General features: G+C 43.5%; 1 protein-coding gene across 2 annotated transcripts; it reads left to right on the forward strand.

The window, feature by feature from the left end:
- The first annotated feature begins 515 nt into the window (after nt 1-515).
- LOC110514761 (uncharacterized) lies at nt 516-27,154 on the forward strand. 2 transcript variants are annotated; one of them, XM_036936918.2, is made up of 16 exons: nt 516-846; nt 3,410-3,528; nt 4,676-4,792; nt 6,914-6,958; nt 7,137-7,163; nt 14,777-14,848; nt 15,358-15,420; nt 15,519-15,545; nt 15,707-15,787; nt 16,051-16,131; nt 21,899-21,995; nt 23,149-23,285; nt 23,421-23,540; nt 23,671-23,812; nt 24,087-24,189; nt 24,340-27,154. In XM_036936918.2, the coding sequence occupies exons 1-16, from the start codon at nt 750-752 to the stop codon at nt 24,407-24,409; spliced, it is 1,398 nt and encodes a 465-aa protein (XP_036792813.2). In that variant the 5' UTR covers nt 516-749; the 3' UTR covers nt 24,410-27,154. The 2 variants fall into 2 exon arrangements, with proteins under 2 accessions (XP_036792813.2, XP_036792816.2); XM_036936921.2 differs by having other exon boundaries at nt 578-846; nt 23,686-23,812.
- Nucleotides 27,155-27,219: the final 65 nt, after the last annotated feature.

The raw sequence follows: 27,219 nt of genomic DNA on the forward strand, positions 1-27,219 counted from the left end.
TGCCAACCCACGATCCAAGTGCCTCTTTATAAATGCCTGGCCATTAATGTTGCGGCAGAGGCTGATAAATAGATGGTGGTCTAATTGATATATCCTAGAGACCGACGTTGTGGTGAATGCTGTGGAGTCCTATTCATTGCGTAACCATGTGGTGCACTTTTAATACCTAAACCTTATTTTTCTGATAATAATCATATAATCTAACAAATGTTTTAGATTGTATATTTTTTACGGTGACAACCCGACACAGGTGCTTTGTGATTTGCATGGATTCATGACAGAACCGTGTTCATCTTTCCTTGTCTTGTGCAACATGTACAAGATCAGATACCTTGTGAAATTGTGTTCTGTTTATTTGTCTACAGTCGTGAAGTGACCACATAGTATGTATGGTCTTTGTCTTTCCAATGACATTCCAGCCATGTAGTATGTTGTGTCGTCTTGTTTCCTTATGAGAGGAGAGGGGAAAGGATTCAGAAAGGCATCCCTTGCAGTAGTAAGATTGTAATGTTGTCACAAAGAGCAGCTGACACGATGCCTCCTGTAAATTTAGCGCTCACTGAGGCAGGAGATTTAATGGGCAATGGTTGGCAGGCACCCCCCTCCTAAAGACGCAGGGATACTGAGAGAGGAGAGAGCGGGCTGTTGAGGGCAGTAGGCAAGAGAGAGTCAGAGAGTGAGAGTGTCGTTTTGCTGTGGCTCCTCAGTAAACCCAAGTTGGAGACAGAGGGCATTGTATTGACAGCAGCATGATCCTTATCACATTTGGACTCTATCTTCCACTATTGTTTTGTTATGTCTTGTCTCAGTCCTCTTTCCTGGACAATATTCTTTCATTCCCAGCAGGTAAGCGAGCCAGCCGTGTGTGTGTGTGTGTGTACATGCGCATACTCATGCATGTGTGTGTGTTTATGTGTGTGTGTGTGTGTTTATATGTGTGTGTGCGTGTGTGTGTGTGTGTGTGTTTATATGTGTGTGTGTGTGTGTGTGTTTATATGTGTGTGTGCGTGCAGGAATATGTCATGCACGGTTTTGACAAGCTGCAGTCCGACCCTGGGTAAACCCCATGTCGTGTCTTATCCTGATTTGTCTTTGCACTTTTGAAGAAGTGTGTGTTCCTGTGTATTTTCCCTTCATTTATGGAATATGAAATGCTGTCAGAATGGAAATGTCTCTATAAATAGCGTCTGTGGACAGTTCCTGACAGGGAAGGCGCATGGTGCTTCATATGTGTATTCAGTCAGAGCCAGGAGCAGCTCTCTCCGGTGTGGATGACTCCACGTATCATGTTACAGCTCCCAGTCGGAATATTTCTGCTGTTCTTATTGGATTCTAGTTATTACGTGTTAGATTTGTAGAGCTATTTTACTTGTTGTTGTATATCTATGTAGATACCAGTTCTAGCGTCTAGTGTTGTCAACAACCTACCAGACTGTACAGTCATGGCCAAAAGTTTTGAGAATGACACAAATATTAATTTCCACAAAGTTTGCTGCTTCAGTGTCTTTAGATATTTTTGTCAGATGTTACTATGGAATACTGAAGTATAATTACAAGCATTTCATAAGTGTCAAAGGCTTTTATTAATGAAGTTGATGCAAAGAGTCAATATTTGCAGTGTTGACCCTTCTTTTTCAAGACCTCTGCAATCCGCCCTGGCATCCTGTCAATTAACTTCTGGGCCACATCCTGACTGATGGCAGCCCATTCTTGCATAATCAATGCTTGGAGTTTGTCAGAATTTGTGGGTTTTTGTTTGTCCACCCGTCTCTTGAGGATTGACCACAAGTTCTCAATGGGATTAAGGTCTGGGGAGTTTCCTGGCCATGAACTGAAAATATCGATGTTTTGTTCCCCGAGCCACTTAGTTATCACTTTTGCCTTATGGCAAGGTGCTCCATCATGCTGGAAAAGGCATTGTTTGTCACCAAACTGTTCCTGGATGGTTGGGAGAAGTTGCTCTCGGAGGATGTGTTGGTACTATTCTTTATTGATGGCTGTGTTCTTAGGCAAAATTGTGAGTGAGCCCAGTCCCTTGGCTGAGAGGCAACCCCACACATGAATGGTCTCAGGATGCTTTACTGTTGGCATGACACAGGACTGATGGTAGCGCTCACCTTGTCTTCTCCGGACAAGCTTTTTTCCGGATGCCCCAAACAATCGGAAAGGGGATTCATCAGAGAAAATGACTTTACCCCAGTCCTCAGCAGTCCAATCCCTGTACCTTTTGCAGAATATCAGTCTGTCCCTTATGTTTTTCCTGGAGAGAAGTGGCTTCTTTGCTGCCCTTCTTGACACCAGGCCATCCCCCAAAAGTCTACGCCTCACTGTGCATGCAGATGCACTCACACCTGCCTGCTGCCATTCCTGATCAAGCTCTGTGGTGCCCCGATCCCGCAGCTGAATCAACTTTAGGAGACAGTCCTGGCGCTTGCTGAAATGTCTTGGGCGCCCTGTAGCCTTCTTCACAACAATTGAACCGCTCTCCTTGAAGTTCTTGATGATCCGATAAATGGTTGATTTAGGTGCAATCTTACTGGCAACCATAACCTTGCCTGTGAAGCCCTTTTTTTGCAAAGCAATGATGACGGCACGTGTTTCCTTGCAGGTAACCATGATTGACAGAGGAAGAGCAATGATTCTAAGCACCACCCTCCTTTTGAAGCTTCCAGTCTGTTATTCGAACTCAATCAGCATGACAGAGATCTCCAGCCTTGTCCTCGTCAACACTCACACCTGCGTTAACGAGAGAATCGCTGACATGATGTCAGCTGATCCTTTTGTGGCAGGGCTGAAATGCAGTGGAAATGTTTTTTGGGGATTCAGTTCATTTGCATGGCACTTTGCAATTAATTGCAATTCATCTGATCACTCTTCATAACATTCTGGAGTATATGCAAATTGCCATCATTCAAAATGAGGCAGCAGCCTTTGAAAATTAATATTTGTGTCATTCTCAAAACTTTTGGCCACAACTGTACATTTGGATACATTTACAGATTACTTTCAGTTCAGCTGATGTTTTTTGTGAAGGGGAGGATCTGCTGATTGAGTGGATTTTAACTTGGCAGCTGCAACACCACTTCTTTGCCAATGCCCCTATGCAGGAGCTTTTCCTTCGTGGCTTGTTAGTGAGGTGTTTGTTCTCTGCCTCTGCAGGATGCAGTAACATACAGATTCTATTACACACCTTACCATCCACTCTGATGCTGTTAGAAATAAGCCAACATTGAGTTTTCTTTAAGCCCCTTCAACTAGTTTTGACACGGACTCTATTCATTTAATTTCCCACTGATGTCAACATGACAAACAAATGAAATATGTCTATTACAAGGGCATCCTCTGCAGGGTCGGTGTGTATTTATTTCCCATGTGACTGACTTACCATACTGTCCACTACTTTCCTCAGCTCTCCAACAACAACCTGCCGTGGACCAGCAGAGGAAATTCAACCCCTGCTGTTTACTGAGTCCACCCCCGCCCCCCCTATTCCCTCCTCCTCCCTCACTGTGGCACCCCGGTGGTCATGTGAGTCCAAAGTCATGTGACTTGCCCATTTGACAGGTGTATGATTGTTTATTTGTCCTTGGGTGCTGTCCAACCCTCACTCCCTGGCTACGTTCCAAATGGCACCCTATTCCCTATTTAGCGTACTACATTTGATAGGGCTGTGGTCAAAAGTAGTGGACTATAATGTATAGGGAACAGTGTGCCATTTCTGACTTAACCTCACTCTTGCCCTCCTCCGCCACTGACTAAGAGCAGTAGGGATTTCTGATGATAGAGTAGGTGTGTGCAGGAAGCAATGGATTAACTGGTCTCCCAACAGTGCTGACTGCAGATCAGGGTTGATGAGGTGATACGACCATAGAGGGTCCTCTCAGAGATACAACTCTGTATATCCTGTTAGAGGGTCCTCTCAGAGATACAACTCTGTATATCCTGTTAGAGGGTCCTCTCAGAGATACAACTATGTCTGTTAGATGGTCCTCTCAGAGATACGACTCTGTATATCCTGTTAGAGGGTCCTCTCAGAGATACAACTCTGTCTGTTAGAGGGTCCTCTCAGAGATACAACTCTGTTTATTCTGTTAGAGGGTCCTCTCAGAGATACAACTCTGTCTGTTAGAGGGTCCTCTCAGAGATACAACTCTGTCTATCCTGTTAGAGGGTCCTCTCAGAGATACAACTCTGTCTATCCTGTTAGAGGGTCCTCTGTCGTTCTGGCCCTGAGCAAGGCAGCTGCTGTTCCCCGGACGCTGATGACGTGGATGTTGATCAAGGCAGCCCCCCGCACCTCTCTAATTCTCTAATTCAGAGGGGTTGGATTAAATGCAGAAGACACATTTCAGTTGAATGCATTCAGTTGTACAACTGACTAGGTATCCCCCTTCCCTTTCCCAGAGATACAACCCTCAGTCTCGAGCCTGGACTGTAAACTCAAGAGGGGTGATGAGCAGGAGTTGACACTGAATAATTGTGTAGAATCTCAAATTCAAATTGACAGATGACATGACACACAGCTGTCATTTTGATTGGCAAGTAGTGAGCATAAGTGATCCACAATCTTAACTGCACTGTAATTGTACTTCAGTACCACAAACGGCTACTGATCATTTTATTATAAAATAGAGCACTGATTGAATGGAAGAGTGTTTTTGTTTGATTGGTTTAGAATGAGGAGACCAGTAAGGGAGGTGATCACAGACCAGATCCAGATACAGGGACGGAGCTGAAAGGGCCCAGCTGTGTCCCAGGACCCCCTGGCCCCAACGGACCCCCCGGTCCTCAGGTAGGTAAACCTATCCACCCCCAAATGTCTCTGTTAATGTTGTCATCCCACTGGCTTCATCAATTCAATATATATTTTTTAAGCCCGATAATGGCCCATACAGTTATAATGCGGTTATAATGCAGATATTTGGAAGAGTATTTAATCAGGGTTTATCAGGTGGAGACAATGGTTAGTTGCCTGAGCTTCCTTACTTGTCAGTAATGGTGGTAGACAGGTGTTGGGGGGTTGGCTAAGTCCTCTATAGACCTCTATCAGCTCTTTACCATCTGAGACCCATGTGAGTTCCTTCTCCTTCCTTCCTCTTGTTCCTCTAGAGCTAGGGACAGGGACGGGGACGGAGATGGGGACAGGGACGGGGACGGGGACGGAGACGGGGACGGGGACAGAGACAGGGACAGAGACGGGGACAGGGACAGAGACAGGGACAGAGACAGGGACAGAGACAGGGACAGAGACAGAGACAGGGACGGAGACGGGGACGGAGAGAGGGACAGGGACAGAGACAGGGACGGAGACGGGGACAGAGACGGGGACAGAGACGGGGACAGGGACAGGGACAGAGACTGGGACGGAGATGGAGACGGAGACGGGGACGGGGACGGGGACAGGAATGGGGATTACATGGAGCTCTGCAACACATTAATGCTCCACATTTAGACACGACGCAAATAGACTTTTTCCACTGACTGCCACGACTCTCCGTCCCTCCACACACCATTCTTAGAAACAACCCAAACAGTCTGCATGGAAAGACATATTGAGTGGAGGGAGTCAATTCCTGTATCTCCCACCAGGGTGGGTGGTGTTGCTGTGTGGAGGGTGGGTGGTGGTGTTGTTGCTGTGTGGAGGGTGGGTGGTGGTGTTGCTGTGTGGAGGGTGGGTGGTGATGTTGCTGTGTGGAGGGTGGGTGGGTGGTGGTGCTGTGTGGAGGGTTGGTGGGTGGTGGTGTTGCTGTGTGGAGGGTGGGTGGTGTGTTATTGTGTGGAGGGTGGGTGGTGGTGTTGTTGCTGTGTGGAGGGTGGGTGGGGGTGTTGCTATGTGGAGGGTGGGTGGTGATGGTACTGTGTGGAGGGTGGTGGTGGTGTTATTGTGTGGAGGGTGGTGGTGGTGTTATTGTGTGGAGGGTGGGTGGTGGTGTTGTTGCTGTGTGGAGGGTGGGTGGTGGTGTTGTTGCTGTGTGGAGGGTGGGGGTGGTGTTGTTGCTGTGTGGAGGGTGGGGGTGGTGTTGTTGCTGTGTGGAGGGTGGGTGGTGGTGTTGCTGTGTGGAGGGTGGGTGGCTGTGTGGAGGGTGGGTGGTGGTGTTGTTGCTGTGTGGAGGGTGGGTGGTGTTGTGGCTGTGTGGAGGGTGGGTGGTGGTGTGGCTGTGTGGAGGGTGGGTGGTGTTGTTGCAGTGTGGAGGGTGGTGGTGGTGTTGCTGTGTGGAGGGTGGTGGTGGTGTTGCTGTGTGGAGGGTGGTGGTGGTGTTGCTGTGTGGAGGGTGGGTGGTGGTGGTGTTGCTGTGTGGAGGGTGGGTGGTGGTGGTGTTGCTGTGTGGAGGGTGGGTGGTGGTGGTGTTGCTGTGTGGAGGGTGGGTGGTGGTGGTGTTGCTGTGTGGAGGGTGGGTGGTGATGGTGTTGCTGTGTGGAGGGTGGGTGGTGGTGGTGGTGTTGCTGTGTGGAGGGTGGGTGGTGGTGTTGTTGCTGTGTGGAGGGTGGGTGGTGGTGTGGCTGTGTGGAGGGTGGTGGTGGTGTTGCTGTGTGGAGGGTGGTGGTGGTGTTGTAATGCAGAAGATCCTATAGTAATTCCAGAGTCCTATAAATGGCCACTTGCCTAGATGGCATTCTGTCAGGGAGAGGAGAGCATGATTGGTAAACTCTTCAGATTTGTTTTTCACATCTGTATTCATACACAGTTTAGCCTATACAGTATGGCACCGGAGTTAGCTGACTGCTAAGGAAGCTAACAACAAACACATTTGGTGTCCGTATGGATCCTGTACCTACTCATTAACATGACATTGTGAAGGGAAATAATATTTAGAATATTACAAGGATTGTAAATAATCAGTTGATGGCATAAAGACAGAAAAAGCCCATGTTCTGATTGGTTAGATATCTGATTATTGTTGACCTTCTACAGGGTCCAGCTGGGCTACCAGGTCTGACGGGACCAAAAGGTGAAAAGGTAAGTGTAATTTATAAACAGTTGTTTTTGCATTAGATGTTTAGTGAATGATTGAAAACTACCATTATACGAAGCGGAAAGGCCTTGTATAAAAAATCAGCAGTTATATCTCTCTCTGTCTCTTTGTCTCTCTTCTTTGCTCTCTCTCTCCACCTCCATCCAACGATCTTGTTGCCAGGGAGAACTGGGACGACCTGGACAAAAGGTGAGAGCACCCATTGATCATTCTATTAGCTCTGCTAAGTGGATTTGCTGAAAAATGAGATCCAGTCCCTCCTCAGTCTGTCTGGTGGGCTGTAACTCACGTCCCCGCCGCCCGTCTGTCCGCCCGCTGCCTGGTTATGAGCATTATGACATTCAGAGAAAGACAAGCAGCACAACCTGTACACGATGCCAGGACAGCTAGGACACAGAGAGAGCAAGACAAGCAGCACAACCTTGACACGATGCCAGGACAGCTAGGATACAGAGAGAGAGAAAGACGAGCAGCACAACCTTTACACGATGCCAGGACAGCTAGGACACAGAGAGAGCAAGACAAGCAGCACCACCTTGACACGATGCCAGGACAGCTAGGACACAGAGAGAGCAAGACAAGAAGCACAACCTTTACACGATGCCAGGACAGCTAGGACACAGAGAGAGAAAGACAAGCAGCACAACCTTGACACGATGCCAGGACAGCTAGGACACAGAGAGAGAAAGACAAGAAGCACAACCTGTACACGATGCCAGAACAGCTGGGACACAGAGAGAGCAAGACAAGCAGCACAACCTTGACACGATGCCAGGACAGCTAGGACACAGAGAGAGCAAGACAAGCAGCACAACCTTTACACAATGCCAGGACAGCTAGGACACAGAGAGAGAAAGACAAGCAGCACAACCTTGACACGATGCCAGGACAGCTAGGACACAGAGAGAGAAAGACAAGCAGCACAACCTTGACACGATGCCAGAACAGCTGGGACACAGAGAGAGCAAGACAAGCAGCACAACCTTTACACAATGCCAGGACAGCTAGGACACAGAGAGAGAAAGACAAGCAGCACAACCTTTACACGATGCCAGGACAGCTAGGACACAGAGAGAGAAAGACAAGCAGCACAACCTTGACACAATGCCAGGACAGCTAGGACACAGAGAGAGAAAGACAAGCAGCACAACCTTGATACGATGCCAGGATAGCTAGGACACAGAGAGAGCAAGACAAGCAGCACAACCTTGACACGATGCCAGGACAGCTAGGACACAGAGAGAGAAAGACAAGCAGCACAACCTTTACACGATGCCAGGACAGCTGGGACACAGAGAGAGAAACACAAGCAGCACAACCTTGACACGATGCCAGGACAGCTAGGACACAGAGAGAGAAAGACAAGAAGCACAACCTGTACACGATGCCAGAACAGCTGGGACACAGAGAGAGCAAGACAAGCAGCACCACCTTGACACAATGCCAGGACAGCTAGGACACAGAGAGAGCAAGACAAGCAGCACCACCTTGACACAATGCCAGGACAGCTAGGACACAGAGAGAGAAAGACAAGAAGCACAACCTGTACACGATGCCAGAACAGCTGGGACACAGAGAGAGCAAGACAAGCAGCACAACCTTGACACGATGCCAGGACAGCTAGGACACAGAGAGAGCAAGACAAGCAGCACAACCTTGACACGATGCTAGGACACAGAGAGAGAAAGACAAGCAGCACAACCATGATATGATGCCAGGACAGCTAGGACACAGAGAGAGAAAGATAAGCAGCACAACCTTGACACGATGCCAGGACAGCTAGGACACAGAGAGAGAAAGATAAGCAGCACAACCTGTACACGATGCCAGAACAGCTAGGACACAGAGAGAGAAAGATAAGCAGCACAACCTTGACACGATGCCAGGACAGCTAGGACACAGAGAGAGCAAGACAAGCAGCACAACCTTTACACGATGCCAGGACAGCTAGGACACAGAGAGAGAAAGACAAGCAGCACAACCTTGACACGATGCCAGTACAGCTAGGACACAGAGAGAGCCGCTGAGATAGAAGATGCATAGAATCATTCTGCTGAGTTGTAGAGGAGAGTGGATAAACCTCCCACCCCGTCCCATGTCTCCTCTAACAGATGGGGAACTTATGGTCACCCTGTTAGCTCCTGAAACCTATCCAGATTCACTGGGCCCTGTTCAGGAGGGTGCAGCGTTACAGCACCTTCACATAGAGATGTATAGCATAGAAAATAGAAGATTGTCGGAGGGACAGGGGAAGAGTGAGACCTGTCAGAAGAGAAGTGTGGTCTTAATCAATTGGTGGCTGCAGTTATGTATTAAAACAGTTCCGTTGGGAGAGCTTCATAATGCGTCCCAAATGGCACCCTATTCCCTTTATAGTTGACTACTTTTGACCAGGACCCATGGTCAAAAGTAGTGCGCTATATAGAGAATAGGGTGCCATTTGGAACGTGTCCTCAGTCACTGCCCTGCTCTGTCTGAGCTGCAGGGCTGGCTGTGTACAGCAGCAGCATTGCAGTGCAATTTAGCTTAGTGCTCGAGCCAGACCATAAATCATTTTATTTCCCACAAGCAGAGGGCCTTCCTGTTCTATATATACGGCCTATCATTTAATTAAAGCGGACAGAGTGACAGACCTTGTTAAAGTCCTTCTCTCTCTCCACATGGCGGACCAGGGTAAATACAGAACACAGGTTGTCATGTCAACATCCCGATCGGCTTATGGAATTCTCTGTAACTATTCAGAACAATCATGTTTGTAACTCCTGCTATATGCTACTTCTATGATATTACACATGGAATTATTATACTGTACACTACACAGCTTACATGGATAGCTGCTGATTCATTCAATACTTATTTTCTTTATTTAAAGGATGCCAGGTCAGCTGGTCATTTCTTTGTATACGGCAGTCTTCATGCCCTGTGTTTTCTAGTCAGTTCAGAACTTCTGGTCTGCTTAAAGTTGTGTTCTAACAGTTCTGATATGGCTCAGCTATTCCCACACATACCCTATGTACCGTACACAGGAGGCTGCTGAGGGGAGGACGGCTCATAATAACGTCCGGAACGCCACAAATGGAATGGCATCAAACACCTGGAAACCATGGAAGCCATGTGTTTGATGTATTTGATACCATTCCACAAAGTATGCTCCAACCATTACTGTGGGATAACTGTAAAAAGTCTGCTCCGGCCTCCCGGGTGGCGCAGTGGTTAAGGGTGCTGTACTGCAGCGCCAGCTGTGCCATCAGAGTCCCTGGGTTCGCGCCCAGGCTCTGTCGTAACCGGCCGCGACCGGGAGGTCTGTGGGGCGACGCACAATTGGCCTAGCGTCGTCCGGGTTAGGGAGGGATTGGTCGGTAGGGATCTCCTTGTCTCATCGCGCACCAGCGACTCCTGTGGCGGGCCGGGCGCAGTGCGCACTAGCCAAGGTTGCCAGGTGCACGGTGTAGCCTCCGACACATTGGTGCGGCTGGCTTCCGGGTTGGATGCGCGCTGTATTAAGAAGCAGTACGGCTGGTTGGGTATCGGAGGACGCATGACATTCAGCCTTCGTCTCTCCCGAGCCCGTACGGGAGTTGTAGCAATGAGACAAGATAGTAGCTACTACAACAATTGGATACCACGAAATTGGGGAGAAAAAGGGGTAAAAAAATATATTAAAAAAGTCTGCTCCAACCATTACTGTGTGATAACTGTAAAAAGTCTGCTCCAACCATTACTGTGTGATAACTGCAAAAAGTCTGCTCCAACCAGTACGGTGTGATAACTGTAAAAAGTCTGCTCCAACCATTACTGTGTGATAACTGTAAAAAGTCTGCTCCAACCATTACTGTGTGACAACTGTAAAAAGTCTGCTCCAACCATTACTGTGTGACAACTGTAAAAAGTCTGCTCCAACCATTATTGTGTGATAACTGTAAAAAATCTGCTAAATCAGGCATTTCCAAAGTGGAGGTACTGCAGGGGGTCTGCGGCATGATTCTTATTTTTTTTAACAATAATAATACATTCATTAATACAATATATTTTGTAATAATATTGCTACCAACAACCGATTAAACACATTTTGCAGAAGGGATCTGTGAAAAGTGTTTAGACTAGAGGGTACAATACAATATATTATTCAACCACAATTTCTGTTAAACCTTAGATGCACAGCCTGGGACTGGGAGGTTCATCGGTATATAGATATCCACAGTTCTCCATCAATTATACATTTCTTTAACTAAATTCTTCTTGTATTCCCCAAAATGTTGTTTTGAACATAATGGCACTGTAATTTATGTCTAAAACGGCAACATTTTCTCTGTGTCCATGGCAAAATGGGTAGAACTAATTTGGTCTCCTGTTTTAGTCTTAGACCTAGATTTAATCAGATTAAGTGTTAACAGGCGATATCCGACACCCGCATAGCTGATATTTTGGCGGTGTCAGAGGTGTAACTCTGTTAGAGCTGTCAAATCGGTGAGAGGCAGCTGCTCATGTGGTCATTTTCACGAAGCCACACCCATTCCACTCTTGTCAGAAGTTCAGAATGAGAAAGTGTCGTCTATATAGAAATGACACTCAAACAACATAATAACAATTTACACTGAGTGGACAAAACATTATGCTCTTTCCATAACCTCTACAGGATTGGTGAGTCCCCCTCCGGAAGGTTGAGCTAACATATGCTAATCACATTAGCCTGAGGTTGTAAGTAACAAGAACATTTCCCAGACATAGACATATCTGATATTGGCAGAAAGCTTAAATTCTTGTTAATCTAACTGCACTGTCCAATTTACAGTAGCTATTACAGTGAAATAATACCATGCTATTGTTTGAAGAGAGTGTTATTTCCATAACGTAGACTGACCAGGTGAATCCAGGTGAACGCTATGATCCCTTATTGATGTAATTTGTTAAATCCACTTCAGTCAGTGTAGATGAAGGGGAGGAAACAGGTTAAATAAGTATTTTTAAGCCTTGAGACAATTGGGACATGGATGTTGTATGTGTGCCATTCAGAGGGTGAATGGGCAAGACAATAGATTTAAGTGCCTTTGAATGGGGTATGGTAGTAGGTGCCAGGCGCACCGGTTTGTGTCAAGAACTGCAATGCTGCTGGGTTTTTCACTCTCAACAGTTTCCTGTGTGTATCAAGAATGGTCCACCACGCAGAGGATATCCAGCCAACTTGACACAACTGTGGGAAACATAGGAGTCAACATGGGCCAGCATCCCTGTGGAACACTTTGGACACCTTGTAGACTCCATACCCCGACAAATTGAGACTGTTCTGAGGGCAAAAGGGGGGATGCAACTCAATATTAGGAAGGTGTTCTTAATGTTTGGTACGCTCAGTGTATATCAACCTAATGAAGGTGTAGATTACATTCAGGTGGCCTTGTCCCACTAGGCCTACTATCCCTGGTATAGTTTAGCCACATTGATATTGTGGCAGATTGTAACCAAAGCCAGCCATAATTAACCATAAAGGCTGGGCTACAGGTAAATAAAATGTACAGCTCTGATTTTCTCCCCATCGTGACTGTTGAAGGGGTAAATAACAATTGTTTCATTGAAGGGGAGAATTTTAGCTTTCCAGAAATTCCAGAAATATTATTGTATGGGAAAATAGAGCTTCTGATGATATCAAAACAGAACTTCCCTACATGAAAGTAAGAAAGAGAATAAACATGATTGTTTCTGGTTGAGGTTAGTTACAAGTGAAGTGTCTTGGCTTCACATCCGTTCAAAAGATGGACTGAAGAGACCACCTGGGAGCTTTGTGGGAGAGTCGGACAGATCAGCTAAATCAGATCGCGCAACTGAAAGATGTCAACTCTGCCAATGAGAGGGTTGCATGAAATATCCTGACTTCTGATTGGACAAAACAGATGAAAAGGAGCTTCATGTCAAATGAAATGTCCATTAGTCCCGTGTGGAATTCTCATCTGGTCACATTTTTATCAACTAAAATCAAGTTACAGTTATCGTTTTTTTCCAGAGCTTTAGTCAGGAAAAATAAGTTGTCAAGTATTTTTTTGGCATACAGTGGGGCAAAAAAGTATTTAGTCAGCCACCAATTGTGCAAGTTCCCCCACTTAAAAAGATGAGAGAAGCCTGTAATTTTCATCATAGGTACACTTCAACTATGACAGACAAAATGAGAAAATTTTAATGAATTTATTTGCAAATTATGGTGGAAAATAAGTATTTGGTCACCTACAAACAAGCAAGATTTCTGGCTCTCACAGACCTGTATATTCTTCTTTAAGAGGCTCCTCTGTCCTCCACTCGTTACCTGTATTAATGGCACCTGTTTGAACTTGTTATCAGTATAAAAGACACCTGTCCACAACCCCAAACAGTCACACTCCAAACTCCACTATGGCCAAGACCAAAAAGCTACAAAATTGTAGACCTACACCAGGCTGGGAAGACTGAATCTGCAATAGGTAATCAGCTTGGTTTGAAGAAATCAACTGTGGGAGCAATTATTAGGAAATGGAAGACATACAAGACCACTGATAATCTCCCTCGATCTGAGGCTCCACGCAAGATCTCACCCGTGGGGTCAAAATGATCACAAGAACGGTGAGCAAAAATCCCAGAACCACACGGGGGGACCTAGTGAATGACCTGCAGAGAGCTGGGACCAAAGTAACAAAGCCTACCATCAGTAACACACTACGCCGCCAGGGACTCAAATCCTGCAGTGCCAGACGTGTCTCCCTGCTTAAGCCAGTACATGTCCAGGCCTGTCTGAAGTTTGCTAGAGAGCATTTGGATGATCCAGAAGAAGATTGGGAGAATGTCATATGGTCAGATGAAACCAAAATAGAACTTTTTGGTAAAAACTCAACTCGTCGTGTTTGGAGGACAAAGAATGCTGAGTTGCATCCAAAGAACACCATACCTACTGTGAAGCATGGGGGTGGAAACATCATGCTTTAGGGCTGTTTTTCTGCAAAGGGACCAGGACGACTGATAAAGGAAAGAATGAATGGGGCCATGTATCGTGAGATTTTGAGTGAAAACCTCCTTCCATCAGCAAGGGCATTGAAGATGAAATGTGGCTGGGTCTTTCAGCATGACAATGATCCCAAACACACCGCCCGGGCAACGAAGGAGTCCAGATCTCAACCCCATAGAAAATCTTTGAAGGGAGTTGAAAGTCCGTGTTGCCCAGCAACAGCCCCAAAACATCACTGCTCTAGAGGAGATCTGCATGGAGCAATGGGCCAAAATACCAGCAACAGTGTGTGAAAACCTTGTGAAGACTTACAGAAAAGTTTGACCTCTGTCATTGTCAACAAAAGGTATATAACAAAGTATTGAGAAACTTTTGTTATTGACCAAATACTTATTTCCCACCATCATTTACAAATAAATTCATTAAAAATCCTACAATGTGATTTTCTGGATTACTTTTTCTCATTTTGTCTGTCATAGTTGAAGTGTACCTATGATGAAAATTACAGGCCTCTCATTCTAGTACACTGGTACTAGAATTGCAAGAAATCAACTTTAAAATGGCCACTATGCCCAAAGGCAAAATGTGTAGAATTCCAGGTAATGAGAATTTCTTCTCTGACGCTAAAAGGGGCCTTTAAAGATGTATTTCCTGGAACCCAAGACTTGAAGTCATAGTAAAACTGCTTCTATGCTAGTTATAGTCCACTCTGAAGTAGGACTTGTGTTCTGATATTATGAGGTTGTCCCTGATGAATTTGCTATCACATAAGGGGTCACCCACGCAAAAAAACAATTTGGGAACCCTGTGCTAAAGAAATTATGTTGTGGCCCACCAGGGTCGGACGGGGCCTCCAGGTCTCCCGGGGCGCCAGGGACCAGCCGGGTGGCCAGGACCAAATGGGCCCAAGGTGAGTAAGTCCTATTTCATGGTGCCCAAATGTCAATATGATATTATACCGTATCATAGTATGGAAAAAAAATGATAGAACACAAATTATGCAATAAGATATGTGTGTTCCTGTACCTACAGGTGTTAGATCTTAATTTGACCAGTTTCGTCGCAGGAGTAAAATAATCTTGCAGCAGGAGGATTTTTTATTTTTTTTTAAGTGATAATTTCTAATGAGAATGGACTGTAGTTTTGATAGGCCACAGCAGGTTATATATTAGCAGTAAGATCTAGTAAGGGAAAGAGAACTGTGGGTTTTCAGTGAATTTATGTAAATCATGAGGCTCATTTGAATTTCTTATGGTGCAGGAAAATTCTCTGCGACAGAGTGATCAAAATTAAGATACCACATCTGTATGATATTATTTGTAAAGGTAGATGAAGACGGTGTTGTCAGAGCCGTGTGTGTGTGTGTGTGTGTGTGTGTGTGTGTGTGCACGCACGCGTGCGTGCGTTTGTGTCTGGCAGGGGGAGAAGGGAGATGGTGGATTGATGGGAATACCTGGAGCAAGAGGACCTCTTGGACCTAAGGTCTGTGAACCTTCATCCTTCACTGAGAAAATTGTCTGATTTCAACCATCATGTTATTCATAATTTCTATACTTCAGACTTCTGATCTTCCTTCCTAGGGTTTACCTGGATACAAAGGAGAAAAGGTGGGTGATTACTTCAAATGTTTTTGACTGCTTTCTTTTATTCTATTACATTACAAACCATATTTTAGTTCCTCTGGGTTGGTTCAACAACATGTGTGTGTTTTCAGTGTGTTTATGGATGTTTTGTTTACAGTTGTTTTGTCTCCTGTCTGTCTCATCAGGGTTCCCGTGGTGACCGTAGTGAGAGAGGGATGAAGGGAGACAAGGGCACAATGGGCTTCCCTGGAATGCTTGGACAGAAAGTGAGACATACATCTTGTTACATGATCTGATGTTTATCGGCTGCTGGGGTTGATGTGGAGGAGCTGGAGGAAGGGGAGAAGGAGCAGGAGGAGGTCATTGTAGGGTGACGTGTAGTGGAGGCTCATTGAACAACAGGATAGAACCAGAATCAACTGGCCCTCCATAATAACTGAAGAACACAATTCTAAACTGGACCACAATTATTTATATGACGTACTGGCATATGTTGTTGTTGATGGAGTGCTGTGGTTTATGTCCTCAGGGGGAAATGGGTCCAAAGGGAGAACCTGGAATCTCAGGGAATAGAGGACCGACGGGCAGACCAGGGAAGAGGGGCAAACAGGTGAGAGATATACTTTATTAGTAAACAGGTGAGAGATATACTTTATTAGTAAACAGATGAGAGATATACTTTATTAGTAAACAGGTGAGAGATATATCTTATCATTAAACAGGTGAGAGATATACTTTATTAGTAAACAGATGGGATATATACCTGATTAATAAACAGGTGAGAGATATACTTTATTAGTAAACAGATGGGATATATACCTGATTAATAAACAGGTGAGAGATATACTTTATTAGTAAACAGGTGAGAGATATACTTTATTAGTAAACAGGTGAGAGATATACTTTATTAGTAAACAGGTGAGAGATATACTTTATTAGTAAACAGGTGAGAGATATATATTATTAGTAAACAGGTGAGAGATATACCTGATTAGTAAACAGGTGAGAGATATACTTTCTTAGTAAACAGGTGAGAGATATACCTGATTAGTAAACAGGTGAGAGATATACTTTCTTAGTAAACAGGTGAGATATATACTTTATTAGTAAACAGGTGAGAGATATACCTGATTAGTAAACAGGTGAGAGATATTATTTATTAGTAAACAGGTGAGAGAAACTGTATTAAACAGGTGAGAGAGATACTGTATTAAACAGGTGAGATAGTTACTGTAGAAAACAGGTGAGAGATATACCTGATTAGTAAACAGGTGAGATATACTGTATTAAACAGGTGAGAGATATACTGTATTAAACAGGTGAGATATACTGTATTAAACAGGTGAGAGATATACTGTATTAAACAGGTGAGAGATATACTGTATTAAACAGGTGAGAGAGATACTGTATTAAACAGGTGAGAGAGATACTGTATTAAACAGGTGAGAGAGAAACGGTATTAAACAGGTGAGAGAGATACTGTATTAAACAGGTGAGAGAGATACTGTATTAAACAGGTGAGAGAGATACTGTATTAAACAGGTGAGAGAGATACTGTATTAAACAGGTGAGAGAGAAACTGTATTAAACAGGTGAGAGGGATACTGTATTAAACAGGTGAGAGAGATACTGTATTAAACAGGTGAGAGAGATACTGTATTAAACAGGTGAGAGATGCTGTATTAAACAGGTGAGAGAGATACTGTATTAAACAGGTGAGAGAGATACTGTATTAAACAGGTGAGAGAGATGCTGTATTAAACAGGTGAGAGATGCTGTATTAAACAGGTGAGAGAGATTCTGTATTAAACAGGTGAGAGATACTGTATTAAACTGGTGAGAGAGATACTGTATTAAACAGGTGAGAGAGATACTGTATTAAACAGGTGAGAGATGCTGTATTAAACAGGTGAGAGATGCTGTATTAAACAGGTGAGAGATGCTGTATTAAACAGGTGAGAGATGCTGTATTAAACAGGTGAGAGATGCTGTATTAAACAGGTGAGAGATGCTGTATTAAACAGGTGAGAGATGCTGTATTAAACAGGTGAGAGATATACTTTATTAGTAAACAGATGGGATATATACCTGATTAGTAAACAGATGAGAGATATACTTTATTAGTAAACAGATGAGAGATATACTTTATTAGTAAACAGGTGAGAGATATATCTTATCATTAAACAGGTGAGAGATATACTTTATTAGTAAACAGATGGGATATATACCTGATTAATAAACAGGTGAGAGATATACTTTATTAGTAAACAGATGGGATATATACCTGATTAATAAACAGGTGAGAGATATACTTTATTAGTAAACAGGTGAGAGATATACTTTATTAGTAAACAGGTGAGAGATATACTTTATTAGTAAACAGGTGAGAGATATACTTTATTAGTAAACAGGTGAGAGATATATATTATTAGTAAACAGGTGAGAGATATACCTGATTAGTAAACAGGTGAGAGATATACTTTCTTAGTAAACAGGTGAGAGATATACCTGATTAGTAAACAGGTGAGAGATATACTTTCTTAGTAAACAGGTGAGATATATACTTTATTAGTAAACAGGTGAGAGATATACCTGATTAGTAAACAGGTGAGAGATATTATTTATTAGTAAACAGGTGAGAGAAACTGTATTAAACAGGTGAGAGAGATACTGTATTAAACAGGTGAGATAGTTACTGTAGAAAACAGGTGAGAGATATACCTGATTAGTAAACAGGTGAGATATACTGTATTAAACAGGTGAGAGATATACTGTATTAAACAGGTGAGATATACTGTATTAAACAGGTGAGAGATATACTGTATTAAACAGGTGAGAGATATACTGTATTAAACAGGTGAGAGAGATACTGTATTAAACAGGTGAGAGAGATACTGTATTAAACAGGTGAGAGAGAAACGGTATTAAACAGGTGAGAGAGATACTGTATTAAACAGGTGAGAGAGATACTGTATTAAACAGGTGAGAGAGATACTGTATTAAACAGGTGAGAGAGATACTGTATTAAACAGGTGAGAGAGAAACTGTATTAAACAGGTGAGAGGGATACTGTATTAAACAGGTGAGAGAGATACTGTATTAAACAGGTGAGAGAGATACTGTATTAAACAGGTGAGAGATGCTGTATTAAACAGGTGAGAGATACTGTATTAAACAGGTGAGAGAGATACTGTATTAAACAGGTGAGAGAGATACTGTATTAAACAGGTGAGAGAGATGCTGTATTAAACAGGTGAGAGATGCTGTATTAAACAGGTGAGAGAGATTCTGTATTAAACAGGTGAGAGATACTGTATTAAACTGGTGAGAGAGATACTGTATTAAACAGGTGAGAGAGATACTGTATTAAACAGGTGAGAGATGCTGTATTAAACAGGTGAGAGATGCTGTATTAAACAGGTGAGAGATGCTGTATTAAACAGGTGAGAGATGCTGTATTAAACAGGTGAGAGATGCTGTATTAAACAGGTGAGAGATGCTGTATTAAACAGGTGAGAGAGATGCTGTATTAAACAGGTGAGAGATACTGTATTAAACAGGTGAGAGAGATACTGTATTAAACAGGTGAGAGAGATACTGTATTAAACAGGTGAGAGATGCTGTATTAAACAGGTGAGAGATGCTGTATTAAACAGGTGAGAGATGCTGTATTAAACAGGTGAGAGAGATACTGTATTAAACAGGTGAGAGATGCTGTATTAAACAGGTGAGAGATGCTGTATTAAACAGGTGAGAGAGATGCTGTATTAAACAGGTGAGAGAGATGCTGTATTAAACAGGTGAGAGAGATACTGTATTAAACAGGTGAGAGAGATACTGTATTAAACAGGTGAGAGATGCTGTATTAAACAGGTGAGAGATACTGTATTAAACAGGTGAGATAGTTACTGTAGAAAACAGGTGAGAGATATACCTGATTAGTAAACAGGTGAGATATACTGTATTAAACAGGTGAGAGATATACTGTATTAAACAGGTGAGAGATATACTGTATTAAACAGGTGAGATATACTGTATTAAACAGGTGAGAGATATACTGTATTAAACAGGTGAGAGATATACTGTATTAAACAGGTGAGAGAGATACTGTATTAAACAGGTGAGAGAGATACTGTATTAAACAGGTGAGAGAGAAACGGTATTAAACAGGTGAGAGAGATACTGTATTAAACAGGTGAGAGAGATACTGTATTAAACAGGTGAGAGAGATACTGTATTAAACAGGTGAGAGAGATACTGTATTAAACAGGTGAGAGAGATACTGTATTAAACAGGTGAGAGAGATACTGTATTAAACAGGTGAGAGATGCTGTATTAAACAGGTGAGAGATACTGTATTAAACAGGTGAGAGAGATACTGTATTAAACAGGTGAGAGAGATACTGTATTAAACAGGTGAGAGAGATGCTGTATTAAACAGGTGAGAGATGCTGTATTAAACAGGTGAGAGAGATTCTGTATTAAACAGGTGAGAGATACTGTATTAAACTGGTGAGAGAGATACTGTATTAAACAGGTGAGAGAGATACTGTATTAAACAGGTGAGAGAGATACTGTATTAAACAGGTGAGAGAGATACTGTATTAAACAGGTGAGAGAGATACTGTATTAAACAGGTGAGAGATGCTGTATTAAACAGGTGAGAGATACTGTATTAAACAGGTGAGAGAGATACTGTATTAAACAGGTGAGAGAGATACTGTATTAAACAGGTGAGAGAGATGCTGTATTAAACAGGTGAGAGATGCTGTATTAAACAGGTGAGAGAGATTCTGTATTAAACAGGTGAGAGAGATTCTGTATTAAACTGGTGAGAGAGATACTGTATTAAACAGGTGAGAGAGATACTGTATTAAACAGGTGAGAGATGCTGTATTAAACAGGTGAGAGATGCTGTATTAAACAGGTGAGAGATGCTGTATTAAACAGGTGAGAGATGCTGTATTAAACAGGTGAGAGATGCTGTATTAAACAGGTGAGAGATGCTGTATTAAACAGGTGAGAGATGCTGTATTAAACAGGTGAGAGATGCTGTATTAAACAGGTGAGAGATGCTGTATTAAACAGGTGAGAGAGATGCTGTATTAAACAGGTGAGAGATACTGTATTAAACAGGTGAGAGAGATACTGTATTAAACAGGTGAGAGAGATACTGTATTAAACAGGTGAGAGATGCTGTATTAAACAGGTGAGAGATGCTGTATTAAACAGGTGAGAGAGATACTGTATTAAACAGGTGAGAGATGCTGTATTAAACAGGTGAGAGATGCTGTATTAAACAGGTGAGAGAGATGCTGTATTAAACAGGTGAGAGATACTGTATTAAACAGGTGAGAGAGATACTGTATTAAACAGGTGAGAGAGATACTGTATTAAACAGGTGAGAGATGCTGTATTAAACAGGTGAGAGATACTGTATTAAACAGGTGAGAGATGCTGTATTAAACAGGTGAGAGATGCTGTATTAAACAGGTGAGAGAGATGCTGTATTAAACAGGTGAGAGAGATACTGTATTAAACAGGTGAGAGATACTGTATTAAACAGGTGAGAGATGCTGTATTAAACAGGTGAGAGAGATGCTGTATTAAACAGGTGAGAGAGATACTGTATTAAACAGGTGAGAGATGCTGTATTAAACAGGTGAGAGATGCTGTATTAAACAGGTGAGAGAGATGCTGTATTAAACAGGTGAGAGAGATGCTGTATTAAACAGGTGAGAGAGATGCTGTATTAAACAGGTGAGAGAGAAGCTGTATTAAACAGGTGAGAGAGATGCTGTATTAAACAGGTGAGAGAGATACTGTATTAAACAGGTGAGAGAGATACTGTATTAAACAGGTGAGAGATGCTGTATTAAACAGGTGAGAGATGCTGTATTAAACAGGTGAGAGATGCTGTATTAAACAGGTGAGAGATGCTGTATTAAAGATGTGTTTTGTTTATTAAACAGGTGAGAGATATACTGTATTAGGATCTTACTTGGATCTTAATTACTTAATATCATATGCTGTTAGAAGCTGTGATTAAAAAAGGTTTTTTTTACCTTTATTTAACTAGGGAAGTCAGTTAAGAACAAATTCTTATTTTCAATGACGGCCTAGAAACAGTGGGTTAACTGCCTTGTTCAGGGGCAGAACAACAGATTTTGACCATGTCAGCTCGGGGATTTGATCTAGCAACCTTTCGATTACTAGTCCAACGCTCTAACCACTATGCTACCTGCTGCCCTCTTTGAGCAACATACTGTAACTTCAAATCACTATGATGTGGTGACATGTTTCGACCACTAAAGGTTTACCATATTTTTGTCTGTCGATGTTTTTACATGTGGTATTTTTCTTGTCTGATTAAACAGGGAGGGAAGGGCGACAATGGGATTATCGGCCCTCTAGGTCCAGCAGGTCCTCAGGGGCCCCCAGGCCACCCTGGTCCCCCAGGTCTCCCAGCCTCAGGTAAGGACTCTACCTCCATCAGCTCTCCCATCTGAGCTTCGCTTCTTTAGAGACCGCTGTAGGGCTAGGGAGTGTGGCTGGGCTAACATGCTAATCTGTTGCCAGTCTGTGATATGCAGTCTGAGTGTGTACCTGGATGAATTCCAGGGAAGAACATCGAGTCAGATTTAGAGTGATTGGTATGTTCTTTGTTGGAGGCTCTGCCCATTTTCTGGACTCTGAAGGCTAGTTTCTCAGACCTAGATTATTAAAACCTTGTCCTGTAATTAAAAGAAAGGCAAAATGGAGAATCTCACTGGAAAGTACATTTTGAGGTTTAATATGAGGTCCCGTCAGTGTGAGAAGCTTCAGGGATGGGTGTGAGAAGCTTCAGGGATGGGTGTGAGAAGCTTCAGGGATGGGTGTGAGAATCTTCAGGGATGGGTGTGAGAAGCTTCAGGGATGAGTGTGAGAAGCTTCAGGGATGGGTCTGAGAAGCTTCAGGGATGGGTGTGAGAAGCTTCAGGTATGGGTCTGAGAAGCTTCAGGGATGGGTGTGAGAAGCTTCAGGTATGGGTCTGAGAAGCTTCAGGGATGGGTGTGAGAAGCTTCAGGTATGGGTCTGAGAAGCTTCAGGGATGGGTATGAGAAGCTTCAGGCAGGCATCAGCATCAGCGAAAGGAAGCAGACATTAAAACACAGCAGGAGGTAACACCAGAGAGCTTATTTAGCTTCAGAGGAACCTGATCACCGCCCCTCTCTCCCCCTCCTGAGGTGTAACAGATACCATGAGGGGGGTGGCGGGGGGATCTGGGATGGGACGGATGCTAAAGCCATGACATCATGTCCTTAAAACAAATTCATAGTGGGCCAAGAAGCTCCTTACATATTTACAAACATTATGACACCATGTAATTAAACTGTGACAGCCGGTGTCTTGTTCAGGTGTCTGCGCAAATTAATTTGATTGCTTTACCAACTTCATAGATAGACGAGGGGGCCAGGACAGTGCATTTCAGCAGAGGTATTTATAACATATAGTCCCTGTGACCTCGCTCATGGCTGTCTCTGAATGTGGTACTCTGTGATATAGAGATGGTTTCATGTGTACATCACTTTTTGTACATATGCCTACATTGATAATATATGATCTAAATGTTTATTTCTTGTTCAGGACTCTACGTGGTTGGAACGAAAGGTGAGAGGGGGCTACCAGGTCTTCCTGGACCTTGCAGCTGTAACTCCATTAGTGTGAAGAGTCCACAGTTTGATGAACATAGTTCCAGGAGCGACTACGCCAAAGTGCCGGCGGTGAGCAGGCAACACAAGTAACACATGATCAACATTTATTGCGAATCAGAAACTTGCCTCAGCTAAGGCACTTAATAGGCCAAATTAGTCTTTAATGTGTCTCACCCAGAATGTATTTTTTTGTTTCTCATACAGATATTTGTGGTAAACAATCAAGAAGAACTAGATCGTCTTCATACGGACAATGCCCTAGCCTTCCGGAAAGACCAGAGATCGCTTTACTTCAAAGACACCAGCGGATGGCTGCCCATTCAGGTACCTCACTTGATACACTATCTTCTAAACGGGATATGTCTAAGTGCTTACAGTATTGCCTGGCAAGGTTCATCTTTAAGTTACAGTTTTATTTCATTTTGTTAGTTTTAGTTTCTAATCTCTGTAAAAGACTTCTTTCTTCCAGCTGACGCCGTTCCAGTCTACGGAGAACGCTCCGGAACAGGAGGGTTACTGTGGCGACGGGATCGTTCAGATTCCCAGTGGGGAGGAATGTGACGACGGGAATAGGATTGTCACCGACGGCTGCGTCAGTAAGTCATGTTATCAGAGTGGATGAACCAGATTCGTGGTTTGGTTCTGCTGATGGTTCTGTTTGTTGGAGCCTGGAGTTGTGGGTTCAGTTACCGCATGGGAAGTTGATTTGGATAAATGCACTTGTTAAATGATAATGCTATTGATGACACACAGAAGCACCGGTCTGGTTTGAATGGCTATTGATCTCTCCCTGTCTCTCTGTGTCTTTCTCTCTCCGCGTGTCTCTATTTTTCTCCCCCTCTGTTTCTCTCTCCATCCCTTCCTCCTCAGAGTGTAAACATGCTTACTGTGGAGATGGTTATCGCTACGACGGGGCCGAGGAATGTGATGGAAAGGACTTTGGCTATCAGACATGCAACTCATATCTCCCAGGGTTAGTAGGCTTACTGGCTTGATCCATTCTTGTCTGCTTTCCATATCTTACTGTACGTAACCTCATAACTTTGTGTTCCCTATGAAGCAGTAACTGTCTGCCATTGTCATGATTAGTTGACAGAGGGTTCTAATTCTCCTTGATTCCCAGGTCTTATGGTCGTCTCAGATGCACTCCGTACTGTGTCATTGACTCTACAAACTGCAAGTATTTCACATGAGGAGGAGGACCCTGGACACAGCAGTGGGATCCTTCTTGTCTCGTTTGCTTTGGTACTGAATAGGATGACGGTAATGCAAATAAAAGATCAACAACAACACTGCAAACAAGAGACTCAAAAAGGAAGTGTTGACAAACTGGACTAAGCCTGACAAAATAACTAAAACTACACACACTAACTCTGTTGTATCGCTGCTGAAGCCATGTAGCTCCCGAGGAGGGGAGCCGGGGCCAGTAAAACGTCCCCTCATCCATTCGCACTGGACAATTTCACTTTGTCTTAAATAAAACTCAACTCAAGACTGAAGAGGCTCTGCCCAACTGATAGGACCAGCCGCTGAACGAGAGGCGGTCAAATGAGAGACAGCCAGGAAGGGAAAGACAGCCAATGGGAAAGCTCTGAGAAAGTGAGAGACTCGTGGGTGGAGCCGGAAGCCATATTTACCTCGACGTAGAACTGTTAAAGAAGAGAGAACCAGGTCTGAACAATCAGAAGTAGGGTGCTGTGTATTTTACTGCAATGTCAATGACGTCATGTACTGTAGCATTTGCATGAGGCTGAGATTGCTGTGAGACCATGGCCACAGATGTCATTACCTAGGCATTTAACCAATCACAATACTTACTATCGTTGTCATGAGCTTCGTACTGTGTATATATAGTAGGTATACGTCTCCAATTGTACGTAGAGAGTATATTGTATGTTATAATTGTACTAATCAGGACAGCAGGGGCATGTTAGTACATGTTATACAGTATTCAGGAGGATTCTGAGAGCCTTGGTCAGTCTGTACTGAAGCCTTGGTCAGTCTGTACTGAAGAGGCAGATCTTAAGCCTTGGTCAGTCTGTACTGAAGAGGCAGATCTTAAGCCTTGGTCAGTCTGTACTGAAGAGGCAGATCTTAAACCTTGGTCAGTCTGTACTGTAGAGGCAGATCTTAAGCCTTGGTCAGTCTGTACTGTAGAGGCAGATCTTAAACCTTGGTCAGTCTGTACTGAAGAGGCAGATCTTAAGCCTTGGTCAGTCTGTACTGAAGAGGCAGATCTTAAACCTTGGTCAGTCTGTACTGAAGAGGCAGATCTTAAGCCTTGGTCAGTCTGTACTGTAGAGGCAGATCTTAAGCCTTGGTCAGTCTGTACTGTAGAGGCAGATCTTAAACCTTGGTCAGTCTGTACTGAAGAGGCAGATCTTAAGCCTTGGTCAGTCTGTACTGAAGAGGCAGATCTGAAGCCTTGGTCAGATCCTCTTCAGAAGAACAGTAAAGCTATGTACTGTACAGTAGTAGCATTAAGCCAAGATGACTGCCTGTGGAAATAGCAGCCAAGCTGATAGACTGGGAACCCTCACCTTCTGGTAGAACTGAACAGCTGTTGTCCCAAATGACACCCTATTCCCTATGTAGTGCACTACTTGTGACAAGAGTCCTATGGGCCCTGGTTAAAAGTAGTGCACTATATAGGGGATAGTGTGCCATTTGGACAGCCAGGCCCGTGCGCTCTTAGCTTTTGATGGCACTGTACTGTAGTTGAAGAGGGCCGTTCAGAATGTGGACATTGTGGGCAAGGTCAAGCTTTGCTTTAGTTTAGATTGACATTTCCACGGTTTAACTCAGGAACCTCTAACATAATGTTTTCAGAGAAATCCTCCCTCATATCCACTGTAGAACACAGATGAGACCAATGAGTCTATGCTGCACACTGACTGTTACACTGTCCCCCTCCTCACTCAGATGTGCTTACTGTACATGTTGATGACTCGTGCCATCAGTCCTCCAGGTAAAGAGGAGGACCTCAGTGAACTACTGTCTGCAGGGAGATATGACACGTGAAGGCAGGCAAACTGTTATTATTACTGCTACTACTACATGTTCTTAAATCATTTCCTCATTGCAGAACAGGAAGCTTGTTTAGCTGCTAATTGGTAGGAAGTGAATTCCGATAGTTAGGGTGGGAAACCTTATGACAGTCTACGGTGCATCAGTTAGAAAGCTCTGGACATCTTCCTGTCTCGTATTTATAGCAGCACTCCTCTTGATACCTCCAGCCTGCCTGCTTATATAACTGGAGCAGAACTACTGCACCACTCAGTGGAGAACTGAACACTATAGTTGTAGTCTGCAGTACTTCCTGTATTCCCTCAGTAGTTTAAGAGAACGTTTCAGGATAAGCTGTTCTTTACCACAAGCTATAGGTCGCCTTGCCAACGGAGGCCGACCTTTAACCTCACCCACACTTAGGAAAATATTGTTGCTCACGTAAAAGTGGATGTATGAAAATATGTCATTTCAAGACTGTTCTAAATGTTACATCTGCATGTTAGTGGTACTGTAATTTACAAGTTTAAAATGCAACCGATTTGCCAAAGGAGGCTGTGAATGAAGCCTACATGCTGTAAGTAAATATTAGTCAACTCTCGACAAGGTATATGCTTTTAAAGAAATATTGATGGTTCTTGTTAATGTAACTGTAAGGACTGAATATTACGTCAACTTTTATATGACAGGTATAAATGTATCATCCATCGCACCGTGTATAAACACATGAAATATCCATTAGTTTGGCTAATATGAGTGTACTGTATGCTGTAGGTACACTGGTAGCATGTAGCATGGTAGCATTACACAATGCTTGGTGGTGGTGAATGCACTCGCATATCAGGATTTCAAAACTCCTCTGATTTCATAATTAAAACATGTTTGACACAGACATGCATTATTGAGATCAAAATAAAGATGAGAAAATGGAAGCTGTTGACTGCTACAAGCTATTTACTCAGCCAAGGAACTCACATCAAATGTTCAAATCCACTTT

The sequence above is a fragment of the Oncorhynchus mykiss genome, chromosome 2, assembly GCF_057628025.1.
Source record: "Oncorhynchus mykiss isolate SJ-2025 chromosome 2, ASM5762802v1, whole genome shotgun sequence".
NCBI classification, from domain to species: domain Eukaryota; kingdom Metazoa; phylum Chordata; class Actinopteri; order Salmoniformes; family Salmonidae; genus Oncorhynchus; species Oncorhynchus mykiss.